The sequence below is a fragment of the Capra hircus genome, chromosome 22, assembly GCF_001704415.2.
Source record: "Capra hircus breed San Clemente chromosome 22, ASM170441v1, whole genome shotgun sequence".
Lineage (NCBI taxonomy): Eukaryota > Metazoa > Chordata > Mammalia > Artiodactyla > Bovidae > Capra > Capra hircus.
This window is the reverse complement of record NC_030829.1, coordinates 53,868,653-53,888,635: the sequence shown is the minus strand read 5'-3', so window position 1 is coordinate 53,888,635 and position 19,983 is coordinate 53,868,653. Positions and strand designations below refer to the sequence as shown.

Sequence of the window (19,983 nt, the reverse complement as noted above, 5' to 3'; positions counted from 1 at the left end):
AGTTGAGAAAGGAGGAGGATGGACTTCGAACTGTGGCCTCAGGTTTCCTCCAGTGGTCTTTACACCACGTGCCGCCTAGGAGCACTAAACTGATGGCTTTCACACGTCTGCTGCAATTAAGAATCTGATTCTTGTGCGTTCAGAGTTTCGCAGTCACCAGACTCTGGGTGGAGTACTGGGTCCAAAGGCGGGGCTTGGAGCCAGGAGGCGGTGCCAGTGACCGAAGAGCGGAACCCGGGACTGTAGTGCGGCGACCCCGGCCTCAAGGAATGCCGGGAGTCGGGACCAGGCAGCGCTCCGCCTCCTTCGGCTCTGCTACCGCCTGTCTGTGTCTGTGGCGGCCACTATCGATAAAGTTGTTGTTCTGCCAACATGGCGGCGCCCATGGTGACTGTCCGGGCCGTGTTCGCTTAAGGTGGGAACCGAGGAGTAAGGAGCCGCAGGCCAGAGCCTGTGAGCAGGTAAACCCCTGACCTGGGCTCAGCGGGACTCAAGACGCGACCTGATCTCCTCTCTCCCCAGATCGATAGATTTCGACTTGCAGGGAGCCAAAAGGGAAAGTGCGGTCTGGGTTCGGTGATCTCGGAGCTGTGCGGTTTCCTAATTGGAAAAGTCTCTGAGATCCAGATCTTAAGACTCTTTGAGCCACCGACTCCGTTGATAGCTCTGGGCCCTTTCCCGGAAAAACGTATATGTACGCAGTTTTGTACTCAAGTCCCTCTCTCCACTCTGCCATTACCCCAGTTGGTCCCTGAATCTTTGCCCACCTCATCTCGTGACCCACAGATGATTGTCACAGCATGTTAGGGCTCGATGGTCCTCAGAGATCATCTGGATTTACCCCTTCATTTTAAGGAGAAGCTGGTGTTGTGGACAGGAAATAATTTCTCCAAAGTCACATAGAGATTTAGTTGTTTTGTTTGCACATAACTTGGCTCCTTGTTAATTTCCCAGGTACTTTTTTGCACACTTTCTTTTGGGCGCACGCTGCGTCCTGTGCTTTCCCCACATACTCTGTTTCTTTGCCTATCTTTTCCTACTGTTCTCCTAGGTTTCTCTATCCCTATATGATTGTCGTTTTGGGTCCAGTTCTCAGGCCTCTCCTATGGTCACGTGCTGGTACCCCCACCATTCTCAAAAAACTTCAACCCTAAGTGAAGTTGAGGTCAGGGCTGATTCTTAAAGAGGAATGGAATAATGGGGATTGATGCTTTGGAAGGATGTAGTAGAAGAGACAAGGTTCCAAACATTTAGGCAAGGAGCTGGATGTGATAGAGCTAAGGAAGAAGAGGGCCAAGTTGATCATAACACAGAACATGAGTCACACCTTTCATATTCAATGTAGGGGCATGGTGCTCGAATAAAATGACTGCTCTTTATCAGCAAGAGGCAGTGTCCATCAGGGCTTTGGTGGTGGAGTGGCCCATAGCAGGGCCTGGGAAGTGAAAGAAGGGAACTGAACTGAACTCCAGGGCTGCAGTAAATCTTAACCCTGAGTGCACTGTGTGCTGAGTCTGCCTGAGTTTTGGGGTTCCCCTAACATTAAGGGTGTGGACTTTTCTTAAAGGATCTTGACACATATATTACATTGCTCCCCAGGGAGGTGGAATAAATTTACATTCCTCCAGCAGTGTATAAAAGTGCACATTTTTTTTTCATAACAAATTTTTGCCAATGGGATAAGCAATATGTTTCCTTGTTATTCTAATGTGCATTTCTTTGTTTCGTTATAAAGTCATTCTTTTTTCTTATATTTGTAAGTCATTTGTATATCTTCTTTTCTTCTTTGCCAACTTTTAAAATTAGGTTTTTGATGTTTCTCTTTTTATATGTGAATTCTTTATAGGGAAGGGTAATATTTTTTTGTAGTTTTAGCAGTTTTCTTTCAGCTTATTGTTTGCTTCCAATTTTGTTCATGGCTTTTTGTTTGTTTGTTTGACTGCACTATTCGGCATGTGTGATATTCTAACCAGAGATCAAACCTGTGCCACCTGCATTGGAATTGTGAAGTCTTAACAGCGACCTCCAGGGGAGCTCCTAGGTTCATGGTGTTTTTGATATGCAGGTTTTTTACATTTTTTAGAGAGTTTTATTAATATTTTTTCTTTTGAATTCCTCGATTGCTTTTATGCTAGGATGGAATGTCCTGCACCTTGTACAGAATTAGCACATACTCTGTTTTTTTCTTGTTCTATGGTATTTTTAAAAACTCTTTAATCTATGTGGCATTTACTCTGGACTTCCCAGGTAGCTCAGTGGTAAAGAATCCAGCTGCCACTGCAGGAGACACAGGAAACCTGGGTTTGATCCTTGGATTGGGAAGGTGCCCTGGAGAAGGAAATGGCAACCCACTCCAGTATTCTTGCCTGGAAAATCCCGTGGACAGAGGGGCCTGGTGGGCTGCAGTTCATGGGGTTGCAAAGAGTCTGACACAACTGAGCACACACGAGTGGAGTTAACCAGCATCAAAACAAAGAGCTTGTAAGACTGTGGTTCAGGTCAGCTTTGTATTTTTATAATTCCATCCTCTTCCATTCTTTCTGTGTCTCCTTATGTGTTCTTAAGGAATGCAGTCTCAGAGAGAAATTGCAGGTATCTCTGTGCCCTCTGCTAAATTACCATTCCTTAGCTTGCAAAGATATAAAAACACTGGCTTAACTAGAGAACCAGAAAGTCCATGACTCTATGATGGTTCTAATTATGTAGAAATCAAACTCCTCAAAATAAATGTAATTGCCTTAATTGTACAAAATGTCTGTATATATTAGGTTGGTCATATGAAATTGCTGATAGTCAACTAATTGCATAGTTTACCCTGGTATCAATAGTCAAATCTACACACTTTAAAATAGCCAAGCCCATTAGATAGGAAGGTGAAAGTGAAAGAAAGTGAAGTCACTCAGTCGTGTCCGACTCTTTGTGGCCCAGTGGACTGTAGCCCACCAGGCTCCTCCATCCATGGGATTCTCCAGGCAAGAATACTGGAGTGGGTTGCCATTTCCTTCTCCTGGGGATCTTCCCCAGCCAGGGATCGAACCCAGATCTCCCACATTGCAAGCAGGTGCTTTAACCTCTGAGCCACCAGGGAAGCCCTGAGTGGATAGGAAGGGAGGTGTTTTGCTTGTTTGTTTTATTTGGTCTGTTTCTGATTCCACCCACAAAGAAGCAAGAGGGGTTGAGTACAGTGAGAACTGGTATGTCAAGAACTTTTGCAGACCCACTTGTAAAATGTCAACACTTGTGATGCCATTTTGTATGCGTGAAACTCGCTTATATAAGTCTATAATGAACCCTCTTGGCAGCATTTATGACCTGGAACCTTTGCTAAATAGACTAGACCCCAGTGGATGTGGACAAAATTTTCAGAGGATCAAGAATTAAAGCCAGCTTCAGTTCAGTTCAGTTCAGTTCTGTTGTTCAGTCGTGTCCGACTCTCTGCGACCCCATGAATCACAGCACGCCAGGGCTCTCTGTCCATCACCAATTCCCGGAGTTCACTCAAACTCATGTCCATCGAGTCGGTGATGCCATCCAGCCATCTCATCCTCTGTCATCCCCTTCTCCTTCTGCCCCCAATCCCTCCCAGCAGCAGAGTCTTTTCCAATGAGTCAACTCTTCACATGAGGTGGCCAAAGTACTGGAGTTTCAGCTTTAGCATCATTCCTTCCAAAGAACACCCAGGACTGATCTCCTTTAGAATGGACTGGTTGGATTTCCTTGCAGTCCAGGGACTCTCAAGAGCCTTCTCCAACACCACAGTTCAAAAGCATCAATTCTTCGGCGTTCAGCTTTCTTCACAGTCCAACTCTCACATGCATACATGACTACTGAAAAAACCATAGCCTTGACTAGACGGACCTTTGTTGGCAAAGTAATGTCTCTGCTCCAGCTTAAGAGTGGCAGTTTTTTTCTTCATTTTCTGTCTGGTTTTGAGAGATCTGTTTTCATTTGTTTCTGCACTGTAGCGAATGCTGTTATGTAGGAAGGCAGAAAGTTTAGGCTGTTTAGTCATACTTCTTAAATATTTGATGAACTGTCACCTCAGGCTTTAGCAAAATGATAAATCATGAAGCTTCTTCCATGAGGTCATTTCTGGAATTCACTGTTGGAGGAAACCAATGCAACATTTAAGCTGAATTTTGAATCGCAGCTGGATGCCTTGGTGAGCCCTGTGGATTGTTTTCCAAAAACCATAGTACTCATCCCTGTTACACATGCTGTATATTTATTTGTCCTTTCTTTCTGTTTTTGGCGGGTGGGGGAGGGTGGGGTGGGTATATTTGCTGTACAGTGTTGTGTTAGTTTCTGCTGTACAGCAGTGAATCAGCCTCACGGATTTCCTTCGCATTTATGTTACTACAGAGCATCATTGAGCAGAGTTTCCTGTGCTATAGTCTGTTGTGATTAGTTATCTGTTTTATACATAGTAGTGTACATGTCAATCCCAATGCCCCACTTCATACCACCCTGCCCCTCTCACCATCTGTTCGTTTCTTATCTGTTTTTCTCTGCTAGTGTATAAGTGCCATGTAAGAAGGGACTCTATTTTTGTTCACTGCTGTATCCCCAGTGCCTGGAATAGTATGTGGACCTCAATAAATATTTGGTAAATGAATGAAGTAAGTGAATAAGAGTCTTCTAAATAATGGTTATTTCCTGGCTCAGCCTACTGAGTATATTTAACTTGTAGTGTGTATGAAGGATGCTGATCATAGCTTAGAGTCTCCGGTCTTCCTGGGAGGCCTGTGTTCAAGAGCTCTTCTGATATTTGAGCCTAAGGCCAAGCCCAGATGTGCTTAGAGCTCTTTGGAAGCCTGGATGATGGGATGTGAAGCCTGCCAGACAGACCCTAGACTGGCCTAAAGGCAAGGGAGAGGCCTCCGCTGCTCCCCATGCAAGCTGTGAGGTTGTGGCTGGTGCTGGCCCAGGTGGTGGTCTCCTTTTGTTCCTATGGGGCTTTTGTATCTTTGCTGTTTGGGAGCATAGAACATCTTTAATATTTTCCATTAAAAAAGTTTGTGTTTTTCTTGACTGCACTTCTAAAATATTCTTTTCAGGGAAAGAAATCATCAAAGTAAGAGGAAAGCCTGTGAATGCTGGCTGTGCTGAATGGAAGGAGGAGCTCCGGGAGGTTCTGGGTGGCTCACATGTGTATTTTCCACTCTCTCTTTCAGGCCCTTTCCACCTTTTGAAGAATGGCTCCTTCTTGGCAGAGGCTGGGTTTATATGCCTGTCTTCTGAAAAGGCAGCTACACGATGGGCCAGATGTCATTAAGTGGGGAAGGAGAGTGATTCCAGGATGGTCCCGAGGGATTTACAGTGCCACGGGGGAGTGGACCAAGGAGTATACACTGCAGACAAGAAAGGATGTGGAGGAATGGTGGCATCAGCGAATAAAAGACCAGACCTTCAAGGCTTCAGAAGCAGATGTGAGTATCCTACGAGACACTGGAAGGGTTGAGAAGAGGGGTGAAGGGCGTGGCCTGGGGTCAGATTGCCTGGATTCAAATAAGTTATTGAGTATGTGACCTTGAGCCAAAGAACCAAATCTCTCTAGGCGTCAAAATTTTTTTTTTAATTGAAAATAAGCAGTGGTAATAGTAGTGCCCACCTGCTTCCCAGGATGCTGGTGATGGGTCCCTGGGATGAGACCAGGATGGTGCTTGGAGGAGTCTCAGTGAGGTGCATACGGATGGTGCCACACTCGGCATTCTAGAGCTGCATTTACTGGGGGAGCTCACCCAGACAGGAGCTATAGCAGATGTCAGCTTCTCTGTGGTCCTCTGCCCGGTGGGGCGACATGCAGGGATCTGGCAGAGTCAGATAGGAGACTCCAGGAGGGGCATGTGGGCCTCTCAGCTGTGGACTTTTAAGTGGCATGTTCTGAGAAGTGTCTCTCTTGGCCCTAGAATGATCTTGGCCTCCAAACCTGCTCTGCCATCTTGGTTTGGGAGGTCCCAGCCCTTCCCTGGTGTTACCTGGAGCTGGGGTCCAACCTCATGGTCACAGGTATATAAGTTAGTGGACTCTTGGCTTCTAGTCTGTCTGCACCAGCTCAGCGCTCTACCTGAATTAATTGTCTTAAAGCACTTGGCTGTAACCAGTTTCCATGGCATACTCTGCGAGAAGTCAGCTCCTTCTCTGGGAGGCCGGCCTGGTGGGAATCAATCTTAGATGTGTTAACCCTTACCTCTCAATATTGGTCACAATATGGAAGCTGTGGTTTGTTACATGAAATGTTGAATTTGATTAGAGTACACCACTACTAAGTCCAGTTTTACTCTTAAAATTCTGACCATTCTTTCATAATAGTTACCAGTCAAATAATATAAACTTTATGTTCGATTGGGGCTTCCCTGGTAGCTCAGACGGTAAAGTGTCTGCCTACAATGCGGGAGATCCAGGTTTGATCCCTGGGTCGGGAAGATCCCATGGAGAAGGAAATGGCAACCTACTCCAGTACTCTTGGCTGGAAAAACGCCATGGACCACTATGTTCAATTAAAGAGATTAGGACAAAGGCAAGCAGTTGAGTAAATATGTATTTGTCCAAGACCACAGTGTGCTAGAATCACCTTTCCTGATTCTCCTCTCTTATCAGACTCATTCTTTCTATGAGATTGATCATTATGAAAAATGGAGGGTGGGTAGCTATTTGTGTTAAACTGAAGGATGGTTTTTTGCATTAGTTATGAAGAAAATCTGGTATTGAAAGAGATGTAAGTAATATGTGAAATGATAAAAAGGAAGGTTTAAATGAAATGCATAATTATACAATGAAAGTTTAACTTTTACCTCATTAGGAAATGAAAATTCTTCATGGCAACATGACCAGACTAATGTAGCTAAATATATTTTGGAAGCAGACCTTAGGGAGAAGTTTAATTCTGAATGAGGAACATAAAATTAGCTTCTTTTTCTTTTTTCTTTTGGTTTAAATTCAGTGGCCTCCAAACATTTTGAAGTTGTAGCTTTTTGTTCTTGTGACATTGCATTCTTAAGTGTATGGTTTTCTAAAAAATTAAATGGGTCAAAATAAACTATGTTTGACTAATTGGGTAAATAGCCTTAGGAACATTTTGGGTGATCCCTCGGTGGCATTCCGTCAGGGTTTGAATTGGAAAAAGGTAAAGCAGAGAGAATGCTAGATAAGGAGTCTGGAGCCTGGGCAGTAATGCTGGCTCTGCTCCCAAATTCACTGTGCTCTCAGCAGCATTTAACCTCTCTGATCCTCAGATTCTTTGCATTGTTTATCCCACAGAATAGTTTTGAAAATCAAAGGAGAAAATAAGATTACACGCATTTTACAAACTGAAGTATTATATAAATGAAAGATGCATGCTAAGTCACTTCAGTCTTGTCAGACTCTTGGCAACCCTGTGGACCGTATCCTGCCAGGCTCTCCTGTCCATGGAATTCTCCAGGCAAGAGTCCCGGAGTGGGTTGCCATCCCCTCCTCCAGGGCATCTTCCCAACCCAGGGATCAAACCCACACCTCTTATGTCTCCTGCACTGGCAGATGAGTTCTTTACCACCAGCACCCCCTGGGAAGCCCCATGAATGAAAGATAGAAGACGATAAAAATGTGTGGGGTATCTTTGACAGGGATGAGACCATGACGAGATGCTGGTAGATTTTAAAGCGTGTCTATAATCAGCCTCACTCTGGTAGTAGCTACATTTGAAATCCACTGGAAATGAGTCTCTAGAAGTTGAATATTTTACCATCATCATCATAGTCATCGTTATAAAAAGAACTTTCATTTAATGAGCATTTTAGTGTGTTAGGCACCATCTTTCCTTTCCTTATCTCATTTAAATTCTGAAACAGCTCTGAAGGTGCATAGTCGTATCCTCATGTTGGAGTAAGAAAACTGGGAGGGAAGTTTGGTCAGTTGTTGAGATGCATAACTCACTTGTTGTTCAGTCGCTAAGTCATGTCTCACTGTTGGTGACCGCATGGACTGCAGCACGCCACCCTCCCCTGTCCTTCACTATCTCTTGGAATGTACTCCAGCTCATGTCCATTGAGTCAGTGATGCCATCCAACCATCTCACCCTCTGTCCTCAGTCTCAGTTGTGGCACAACCCAGATCCAGATACATTTGAGTCCTAAGCTCATGCTTTCACCAGAAACCTTTCATCTCACCTTTGATTTACAGATTGTGAACTGAGCCCGGAAAAACAAAGGAATTTGCCTGAGGTTTCACAGCTAGTGACAGAGCTTGGACCAGATCCCAGGCTGCAAGCTTCCACTGAGTGGTCCACTTCCCTCCATTCGCTAGTCTCAGCCAGAGTTTCAGAGCATGATCCAGAAAGAGGCAGAAGTTATCTTTCTTCTGATGTCAGAAGCTGACAAAAATAATAGGACCCACTTATATATAAACCATCTATTTTCTATCACTTCCAATCTTAATTTCTATTAAAGGCTTAAATTCTTACACTTTTATGTAATTATGAAAATGTCCCTTTCAATCAGATTCCTGCTTAATTATAAACTCCCAAAATTCCTTCCTTCTACCCTCAGAGAACAGAATTCATTTCATTGTCACAGAGGAAAATGACTTAGTTCACACAGAGAAATGGAAGGCAGGGACAGGCAGTGAGCCGAACACCTTTTCTGCAATAAACAAAAATATCCATGAATAGTGAAATCTTTTGCTAGCAGTACTTTTCTGTATCTTCTGTGGACTCAATACTCCGAAATCACTGCAGATGGTGACTGAAGCCATGAAATTAAAAGACGCTTGCTCCTTGGAAGAAAAGCTGTGACCAACCTAGACAGCATATTAAAAAGCAGAGACATTACTTTGCTGACACAAGTCCATCTACTCAGAGCTATGGTTTTTCCAGTAGTCATGTGTGGATGTGAGAGTTGGACTATAAAGAAAGCTGAGTGCTAAAGAATTGATGCTTTTGAACTGTTGTGTTGGAGAAGACTCTTGAGAGTCCCTTGGACTGCAAGGAGATCTAACCAGTCCATCCTAAAGGAAATCAGTCCTGAAGTTTGGAAGGACTGATGCTGAAGGTGAGGCTCCAATACTTTGGCCACTTGATGTGAAGAACTGACTTACTGGAAAAGACCCTGATGCTGCGGAAGATTGAAGGCGGGAGGAGAAGGCGATGACAGAGGATGAGATGGCTGGATGGCATCACCAACTCGATGGACATGAGTTTGAGTAAACTCCGGAAGTTGGTGATGGACATGGAAGCCTGGTGTGCTGCAGTCCATGGGGTCGCAAAGAGTCGGACACGACTGAGTGACTGAACTGAACTGAACTAGCTCATATGTAATGAATTCCTCAATTTTGCCGTAAGTTTCATCTTTGTTGGAGAGACATACAAAAAAAGATATTAATGAAGAAGCTAGATATAGAAAATGTTTGGGGTAAGACTGTTAAATAAACAATTTTTAAAATATATATCATAATAAAAACAAGGTGATTATAATAAAAAATGCATTTAATGTAAAAACTTTAAAATGAAAAACTAGAAATATTTTATTGTTTTTTCAGGTCCCAAAGAACTCTGTAACAACTGTTTTCTTATGTTCCTAAAAATTCCCCAAAGAGAAGCAGTAGGCCTAATCTATGTCAACGAGTAAGGTGGAATCGAGTGGACAGTCTGCTTATTTCTCATTCTGTACCAGGTATCAGAATGAGGTCTTGCACTTCCTTTGAGGGAGTTGTTTACAAGCTGAGAGGATCGTCTATCACTTGCCTTCTTAAAGAAGAAAGTCCTGAATCCCCAGTGACTCCTGAATCTCAAGTTGTCTCTCTCGCTTCTGAGATTTTCCTGAGTTATGGTTCCACAGTTTCCAATTAAAGTGCATGATCAATGTGGGGCTTTCCATCCATTTCTAGAAATCAATAGGAGCTGCCACTTTAGTATTACAGGTTTCCAAGTTTATTATGCAAACTCATTATTCATTCACTTTTCCCTTCCCTTCATTCAGGCAACTTGACTTGCCACACAGTCGATCATTTCTAGAGAAAGCAGAGTATAGAGAAAAGTGCCACTCTGGTCTGTCTTGCCACACAACAGATTTGTCCACCTTCTTTGCTGAGGGAAGTTTAAAGCAAGGGGTCAAGTGAGATTTGGAAAGAATTCGATTTCTCGTTTCTTCTGCTCCCCTGATTACAGTTGGATGTCAATTATCAGTCATGCAAATAAATACTTAGCACAAAGCACTCCCCTCCCCCCCCACAATACCCACTCACACACAAAAGAATGGTCATGAATATTCTGTTTTGCATTTGTTTTCTTTAATTTTGGAGAAGCAAAGCCTTGAAGAACTCTTGCAGAGCTCTCAGAAGGCAGTAAGAACAGAAAGAGAAAACAGGAGAAAAAAAGTAGTGATAACATCAGCGGATCCAGACACTTAGCCGACTAAACAGAAGCAGCTACCTGTTCTCTTCCTTTCTTCAGAGGCATCCCTTCTCCCCCGTGCGAGGATTTAAGGCTGGGTGTGGGAGACGCTCCTGCCACCTGGACAGGGTAGTGAAGTGTGCCGGGAAGACTGCCCGTTAGTAATCAGTGATCTCCAAAGGCCTGTTCTCAGGCTTCAGAGCACAAAGGCTGACAGTCATTTACCCAACAGTTTGTTAAACTAAGGGGTCAGCCAGGAAGGTGGGGATTGGGGTGGGGTTAGATGGGTAAAACATGATCCTTGCCCTTGAACAACACTTCCTTAAGGTCCCCAATAAGGAATCAATTAAATGACTACCTCCTTCCCTCGTATGTACAAACTTGTGTCAACATTCACCATTATAAGAACTAAGGTCCCAGAGGCTGGCGTTCCAGTGAGGACGTCCTGCCCTGTGTCCGTGGTGTTCCAGTGCATGAACCCTTTTCCTGTTTCTCGTGATGAAGCTGTGCGCCTTTGGATGCTGGAGAGTTATGTAACCCTGGCCTGAGGCTGCCTGTAGATCACTCGCTGGGAAACAGCAACCTGGCTAAGATTGTCTCATTGCCTTCCCATTTCAGCTTTTTCTGTTGAAAGAGAAGCTCCCAGTACAGCAGAGAGACCTGGGACCTGAACCCGCACCTGGGGACCCTGCTCAGCCCAAGTCTGTGTGCAGCCCCCCGGGATTCAGGGAGGGGCTCCATTTTAGACTTGCCACGTCTGATTCACTATTGTCTCCATGAATTTTATGGACACATACGTCAGAGCTTCGTTTGGAAGAACATACAGTTCTTTTAAGTCCTAGATAGCTGTTCTAAAAGAGAAAAAGGCAGATTTAAAAATAAGTAGGGGTAATTAACACTGTGAGGTTGTTTGGCATTATTTTGGACATTCTTTAGGATAACCCAGGGCTTCGAATTTTGGTATTTGGCATTTTTGTCCATTTACCTTATGGGAATGTTTTTTTTTTCCTTTTTCTTGTTTTTAAAAGAAAGCTTTTGAAAATGTTAAATTATTACCTTGAGTAAAATGCCAAAATATTATATGCGAACCTAGTTCCCTGTGAATGATTAATAAATACTCGCTGTATTTTTCTGTCATCCTTTCCTAGAAATCAAAGCCCAAGTTTTACGTGCTTTCCATGTTCCCTTATCCCTCCGGCAAGCTGCACATGGGCCACATGCGCGTGTACACCATCAGCGACACCATTGCACGCTTCCAGAAGATGAGAGGGATGCAGGTAAGGCCCGGTACCTGCTGAGGTGGCACTTCCCTGTCCCACTCAGGACAGTAAGAATGTAGGACAAAGGAGACACCCAGTCTCAGTTAAGATTAGGGCAGCTTTGAGAAGCTTAGGGTTTCCTCTGATGCATTGGAGGACGTAATAAAGCATCAAGGTTAATTGAGGGGCAGCCGTGTATTGGGTATTGTGCTGGGGAGGGAGGTGAGGTGCTGATGCAGTGGAAGGGTTTATGCCCGTGGGTACCATGTTGATACCACCTCGGGGAGTTCATGACGTGGTGGGGCTGATATCACTCAATAGACAGGCACTGGAGAGGGAAATGAGTCCAATAGAACAAAAGAGGAGCAAATGCTGTGAGTAGGAGGCAGAGCCACAAAGAGATTTTTCTCCTTGTATTTTGATATTCTCTGTCTTCTCTAAGGAGCACATATTTATCTTATAATGGAAAAAGTCAAATTTTCATAACACAAAAATTTGGCGGGAAGTAACAGCCCCGCAGGAGCTGGGAAAGACTCCCTCACAGGGGACCATCTGATGCGGGTGTTGATGGACAAGGTGAACTTTCCTGGGAGAGGAAGAGGACACTTCCATGGCTGGTGTGGGTCAGACCCCTTTCACTGCCAGCTACCCAGAGCCTGCACTTAACTCCTCGACAACATATCATCTGCAAGACAAGGTTTCAGTGATCGTAGTAGCTTCTTGAACAACTTCTAGAGGGGCAGCATCAAAGAGGGGTGGAAAGCGTGGACCCAGCAACCAAATGTCTAGCACTCAGGTTCTAGCTCTTAACACTTAGTAAGTAGCCAACCTTTGACTCATTACTGATTAACCTCTCTAAACTAAGACCTAGTTTCCTCTCATCCATTAAAAGGGGATAAAATAGTACTTGCCCATTGGCCTTTCCCAAGGATTGAAAGACAATGACTGTGAAGCGCTTAGCGTGTAGCTGGCGCGTAAGCACAGAACCAGTAAGTACTGTCGTCGTCAGCAGAGAGCTGGAGCCTGCCGCACCTGGTCCTGAGACCCATGCACACCTCTGCCCAGCTTTGTGTTAATTATTTGTCACCTTAGTAGCTCGGATTCCACCCAGGATGGGAGTATTTACATCATGGAAATCAGCAGAGCATGCAAATCAGGGCTTTTTCTGCTAGAGTCCATTGTTAAACATTTACCTGCACTCTCCCTGGCTGTTGCTGTTATTAACCTCTCAGGGTCTGTATAAAGGGTATCTGCTGCCTCCCAGTTCTTTCTGAAGATTTTCTTTTAAAGTGTTAAGTGCATCCATTGTCATAATTGGTTTGAAAATTTGTGCCGAGCTGACTCTGGCAGCAAGAAGTATTCCTAAAAAGGAAGTCAGGGTGCTGTGTCTCTCTGTCTCTCGAAGAATTAACGACTTTTACTGTCAGATTCAGAGATTTGCCTTCTACAAGGGCTGTCTCCCTGGGCTCTGCCAGGTGTTATTTTTCCCCGATATTGCTTTCCGTCACTTCTGCAGTGTTTATTGGAAAGAGGTGGTGCAGAATAAATTGGCTCTTGTCAGGAAGAATATCTGACTGCTACTTCAACTAGATTTAATCTTGTTTTTTTTTTTTTTTTAACTTGAGCCAACTTAGTTTGAACAGTTAGTGAGTACAGACAGTTGCTACAGATTAAACTTTTATAGCAAAACTGTGTGTTTATGGTACATTAGCAGATAGATGGTTGAGGGGGTATAGGTGGAACTCTGATTCTCTTGGATGAACGAGACATTAAGACAAAGCTCCAGGCAGAACCCCAGGCCCAGACTTACTGGGACCCTTACAGACAGTTCAAGCCCGAAAGACAAAATGGAGTCCCTTACCAGTAACTGAAACCCAAGGTCAGGCTGGACTCATGGATCGGGCAGCCCAGGTTTGACCCTCGTTACACCTAGTTCTCGCTGAGTGACCTTGCACGAGACATTGAATCCGTTAAAATAGGGATAATATTTATTCTTCCCTTCTGGGTTGTTGTTCAGGATAAATGAGACAGTACCTGTGTCTGGCCAATAATAATCGTCCAAAAAGAGTGGAAGTCTCCAAATCACTGCGGACGTAGCTTAAGCCATAAAATTAAGATGATTGCTCCTTGGAAGGAAAGCTATGACAGTCCTAGAAAGTTTATTAAAAAGCAGAGCTCTTTGCCAACAAAGATCCATGTAGTCGAAGCTGTAGTTTTTCCAGTAGTCACATATGGATGTTAGAGTTGGACCGTAAATAAGGCTGAGTACTGAAGAATTGATGCTTTCAAACTGTGGTGTTGGAGGAGTCTTGAGAGTCTTGGACTGCAAGGAGATCAAACCAGTGAATACTAAAGGAAATCAACCCTGAATATTCATTGAAAGGACTGATGCTGAAGCTGAAGCTCCAGCAGTTGGGCCACTTGATGCAAAGAGCTGACTCATTGAAAAAGACCCCGATGCTGGGAAAGATTGAGGGCACATTGAGAAGGTTGCTGCAGAGAATGAGATGGTTAGATAGCAACACCGACTCAGTGGACAGGAATTTGAGCAAACTCTGGGAGATAGTGAAGGACAGGGAAGCCCAGTGTGCTGCCGTCCATGGGGTCTCAAAGAGTTGGACACGACTTACTGACTGAACAGCAACAAATGGTTATTTTGTAAGTAAATCAGATCAGTATAAATTCCCTTCTCGAGGGGATCTTCCTGACCCAGGGGTTGAACCTGAGTCTCCCACGTTGCAGACAGATTCTTTACTGTCTGAGCCACCAGGGAGGCCTTGCTCTGGGAAGTCACATAATAAATGAAATTAATCTAACTCATTTAATAAATGACTCTGTACTCTCTTCTGCCCACTGCATGGATTTGCCTTTTGAGAAGCATCCAGACATTGCCTGCTATTTGTATCATCTATCCTGTGACTTGGTTGGTGCCTAAGATCACCCTGTGTTATTTGGTTTATGGTATCTTAGTGACCAGCAGGCGCCTAGGGTTCCCTGCATTCCTATTTCAGTTGCTCTCTTTAAGATGATAAACTGTCTGTGGAGCGGGAGAGTATTCTGCGGGTTCTCCTGAGATTAATTTCTTGTTAATTTTCATAGCCCATATTTAAGTCAGATCATCCCCCAAAATAACTGCCAAATATGGTGAAAAATTTGCCCTGCCATTTCTAAGTTATAGTGATAGGAAAAGACGCAAACCTCTGTCCACAGAGATGGTCAACAGTGTTAAAGCCTGTCGAACCTCCTGCTTTTTTAAAAATCCTTCTCTCCCAATGTCAGGATCAGTCCCAGGGATAGAGCAAGGTTGGGTGCAGGTCAGATCTCAACGATCCTGACTCTAAGGAGGGAAGGAATATCTGATCTGGAATAAGAAGATCTGACATGTGTATTGATTAATTCATTAGGTACGTAGTCCTTGGGCACCAACTTTGTTCCAAACGCTGGCCTTTCCTACTGTACGATAGAATGGGACTGGAATCTTAAGTTCAAAGTCTGTCAGTAAGCCTAGGAAAAATTCAGTAAACTTTGCCTTTTTCTCTACCTTGTTAATTTGTTGGTTGATTTGCTTAGTTCTTTTCTAAATTTGCTGTTCTTTGCTGTGCTTGTCTTTGATTACCGCGTGGGTCTTCTCTAGTTGCAGTGTGTAGGGGCTACTCTCTGTTACTGCGCGCCAGCTTCTCGGTGCAGGGGCTTCTCCTGTTGTGGAGCACAGGCTCTCGGGCGCACAGTTTCAGTCGTTGCAGCGTGCCGGCTCAGTAGTTGTGGCGCATGGGCTTAGTTGCTCCGTGGCATAGGGGATCTTCCTGGACCAGGAATCAAACCTGTGTCTCCTGCATTAACAGGTGGATTCTTTATCACTAAGCCACCAGGGAAGCCCTGATTGGCATAATTCTTGAATGGAGGTATGGGAGTCATTCTGAGGCATACTAAGAACAGCAGATGGGAAGTAAAAAGTGGGCTGACCTCTGCACCAAGCCTGCAGTCTTCAAGGCCCCTGTGACCTCCCTGGATGTGTCTCTTTCCTCATCCTTTCTCACCTCAGTGGCATGTCATACAATGGACCATATCCCCCCGCTCCTTGAAAGACTGTGCTCTTGGCACGAGATCCCGCTCTGCAGGTTTTTCTCCTGCATCTTGGTTTCTTCCTCCCAGTTTACTCCACAGGGTTTTCCTGCTCTGCTCCATCTTTGCATCCTCTTATCCAGTTGGAAAGTTCTCTTGTACGGGCAGACCTCGGCGATAGTATGGGTTTAGTCCCAGACCACTGCAATAAAGCAGATGTTGCAATAAAGCGAATCCTGTGAATTTTTTGGTCCCGGTGCATATAAAAGTAATTTTTACATTATACTGTGGTCTGTTGTGTGTAATAACATTATGTCTTTTTAAAAATGTACATACCGTAATTAAAAAATAATACTGTTGGGAAGTGGTGCCGATTGACTTGCTCAACGCAGGATTGCCAGAAGCCTTCAATTTGTAAAAAGCACAGTATCTGTGCAGTGCAGTAAAGCAGGGTACAGCGAAATGAGGTTGTCCCTATATTCGTAGTTTGCTGAGGATTTTTCTCATGAAAGGATATTCATTTTTGTACTATGCCTTTTCTGTATCTATTGAGATGATACATGGTTTTTCTCCTTTAATCTGTTAATGTGATGTTTTAAGTTGATTGGTTTTTTTTTAATATCAAACCAACCTTGTGTTCCTAGGATAAAGTTGATCTGGTCATGATGTATTTTTGTGTCTATATTGCTGTACTCATTTGTTAATATCCCTGTGTGCCTGAAGGCCACTGTCCTGTAAGTTTTTTTTTTTTTTTTCTTGTGTCTTTGTATTTAATATCAGGGTTATGCTGGCCTCATAAAACAAGCTAGGAATTGTTCCCTTCTTCCCATTTTCTAAAAGTACTGTGTGTTATTGGTGTTATTTCTAACTTTACTGTTGAATAGCATTCACCAGTGGTGGTATCTTGACCTAGAGTTTTCTTTGTGGGAAGTTTTAAAATTACATTTCTATTTCTTTAATGGATATAGGGCTGTTCAGATCTTCTGAGTTTCTTTTGTGTGTGTGTGTGTCCATTTTATTTATTAACATTTTAAATTGATCTTTTACATTGGAGTGTAATTGCTCTGTGGTGTCGTGTTAGCTGCTTCTGTACAACAGCGTGAGTCACCCGTGTGTGCACGCGTCTCCCCTTCCTCTTGAGTCTCCCTGCACTGCCCCCCTCTTGTCCGTTTTAGTTTGTGCTTTACAAGAGTTTTGTCTACCTTACCTCATGTTCTGCTCTAGACTGCCTTCCCTTTTATTTCTCTATCCGCTTTCCCTAGGCAGTCTCTACCCTGAAGCTTAAATATGATGCTGTAAGAAATTATGCACATTTCCAACACAGACATCTGAAGCACATTGTCATAAATAGTCAGACCTGCCATCCTGATGTAACGGATACCAGCGTGTACTCTTGCTGGCCTCAGCTTTTTCTTGCAATGTTACAGACACAGTTGGGCCTCTCTGCAATCAGATTCCAATCCTTCAGTTTAAAAGATACTGTATTATTTTTGCCTTCATGGTTTTTTTTTCTTTTATTATTATTATTTTTTTACTTTACAATATTGTACTGGTTTTGCCACGGGTGTACATGTGTTCCCAATCCTGAACCCCCCTCCCTCTTCCCTCCCCATACCATCCCTCTGGGTCATCCCAGTGCACCAGCCCCAAGCATCCTGTATCCTGCATCGAACCTAGACTGGCGATTCGTTTCTTATATGATATTATACATGTTTCAATGCCATTCTCCCAAATCATCCCACCCTCTCCCTCTCCCACAGAGTCCAAAAGACTGTTCTATACATCTGGGTCTCTTTTGCTGTCTCGCATACAGGGTTATTGTTACCATCTTTCTAAATTCCATATATATGCGTTAGTATACTGTATTGGTGTTTTTCTTTCTGGCTTACTTCACTCTGTATAATTGGCTCTATTTTCATCCACCTCATTAGAACTGATTCAAATGTATTCTTTTTTAATGGCTGAGTAATACTTTCTATAGATTGTTTATGGATATACCCACACTTATGTGTAGTATTTGTGTTTTAAATTTTATGTAAAAGCTCTTAAAATTCTGCATGTTTTTCACTATTTTGTTTCAAGATTTAGTCTGTCTCTAGAGTTCATCTATTATAAGTACTGTGTAATTATGACATATTTAATTACCCATTTTCACATTAGTAGACTTTTAGGTTATTATAAATTTCTGTTTCAGTGAACATCATTGCACCTCACTGTTGGCTCGTGGGAGAGGTGGCATCACTGGGTCACAGAGTGTGTATAACCTCAGCCTAAATGCATCTTGACAAATTGCTTTCCAAAATTTTGGTGCCAGTTTATACTTCTGCCAGCAGTGAATGGTATTTCTTACTGCCCTACCTCCTTGATAACACTTATTAATGTTAGACTAATCCTTGCTAATTTGATACATAGGAAATGACATCTAATTGCATTTTTAATTTACCTCTCAGCTGCCAATGAAGCTGAGGTATTTTCTCATGTTTAGTATCTATTTAAGTTTCTTCTCTGATTGGCTTGCTCACATTTTTTGCCAAGTTTCACCGGGGTTGTTTGTCTTTTTCATATTGTTCTTATTGTTCATACTGTGGGAGTTTGTTTGTTTTTTACTTTTTATTTTGTATTGGGATATGGCCAGTTAACAAACAATGTTGTAATAGTATCAGGTGAACAGCAAAGGGATTCAGCCATACATATACATGTACCTGTTCTGCTCCAAACACCCCTCCCTTCCAGGCTGCCACATTGTAGCAGTTCTTTACATAGTCTGGATTATTATATTTTTTGTTAGTTAAATACAGTGCGAATATCTTTCCCCAGTCTTTGGTCTATCCTTGCATTTTGTGACCCTAGCCAGACCACAGGTTGTAGACTGAGTTGGAGAATGGACGAGAGTGATGATTTGGGAAGTCCAAGGTTGCTTTTACGTTGGTTTCCTCCTATAGCAGCAAATAAGTTGTGTAGAGGAGAGAAATGAGAGAAGAGTGTAAGCAGATTATTGGGGGCCCCCTTCTCATTGTAGTCCATGGAAATGCACCTGAGGCCACGATCACACAGCTTTCTTGGGGGAAAGCTGCAGTCAACATAGCTGGCCTTGCACACACAAGCAGACTACTTGTGGACTTGACAAGTAGAAGGGAGTAGCGAGTGGTGGTTTTGGGGGGTGGTGAGTGGGTCAGGAATCTGTGGCTTTAGTCAGTGGCAATGACCTGCCTACCCTCCACCTCAGATATGTTGCAAGGTTCATGTGAAAGGATCAGTGAGAAAACTCTTTAAAAACCATAATGCAATTTTCCAGTGTGACCTGATTAATAATAGCAGTAATAAGGCAGTTCTGAGGTTTGGATGTTTAACCAGGGGCCACTTGAAGCCAGAGATAAATTATTCTCTTTCAGGAATTGGAAAAGAGCACACTTCCAGTCATTTTCTTCTTTTTTTAAATCTTTTTCTAAGTTTATTTTTTAGTTTTTGGCTGTGCTGGGTCTTTGTGGCTGCGCGGGCTGCTGTCTAGTTGCGGGGTGTGGGCTTCTTATTGCAATGACTTCTCTTGTTGCAAAACACAGACTCTAGGCGCACGGGCTTCAGCCATTGCAGCACATGGCCTCAGTAGGTGCGGTTTGCAGACTCTAGAGCTGGGGCTCAGAAGCTGTGGCACGTGGGCTCAGCTGCATGTGGGATCTTCCTAAATCGGAATCTAACCCATGTCTCCTGCATTGGCAGGCAGGTTCTTTACCACTGAGCCTCCAGGGAAGCCCCAGCCCCTCTTCTTAAACTCATACAATGTCTGATGACATATTTGAAGCTCAGCACCATATGGTGATTTGTTGTGTTTTCATATGTCGTATGCACAGATGGTTAGAAAATAAAATTACCCACCTCCCACCTCAGCTGGTCTCCTCAGCACCTTTTGGGCCAGAAGCAGGGCAATTAAAACATCAAGCTGCCAAGTCCCTCTCACAGAGGGCTGGATTTGTCTCAGGCAAAACATCACAGGCTACTGCACAAGTAGCTTTCTGCTTGGGCCTTTTTGCTGTGCACTGTGGAGGAGGAGGCTGTGTGCCTGGCAGCCACATGATCGTAATGCAATTACCCACAAATATCAGGAAAGGAGAGGAGTTTCTTAGCAAGTGAACCATGACATACATTTCATCAGTTCTCAGTTGGCTGATCAGTCAGCAAGTGTTTATGAAGTGCCCAGAGAGTGCATCGCATGGCATTTTGTTTTCAAATTTTCTAATCTCTGTAGCATCTGAAAGTAGAGAGTGGATTTCCAGAGCTTATCCTCTCAGATGTAATTTG

The 19,983-nt window shown here is 43.5% G+C and overlaps 1 protein-coding gene across 2 annotated transcripts in view; it reads left to right on the top strand.

Moving 5' to 3' along the window:
- The window catches only part of LARS2 (leucyl-tRNA synthetase 2, mitochondrial), a 146,667-nt gene continuing 126,934 nt past the window's right edge, over positions 251-19,983 (top strand). The window contains exons 1-3 of one of the 2 annotated variants that reach the window (XM_005696049.3): positions 251-461; positions 5,175-5,429; positions 11,515-11,643. In XM_005696049.3, coding sequence (XP_005696106.2) covers positions 5,196-5,429; positions 11,515-11,643 — 363 coding nt within the window. In that variant the 5' untranslated portion in view covers positions 251-461; positions 5,175-5,195. The remainder of the gene's footprint in view (positions 462-5,174; positions 5,430-11,514; positions 11,644-19,983) is intronic. The other variant, XM_005696050.3, reaches the window with a different exon arrangement.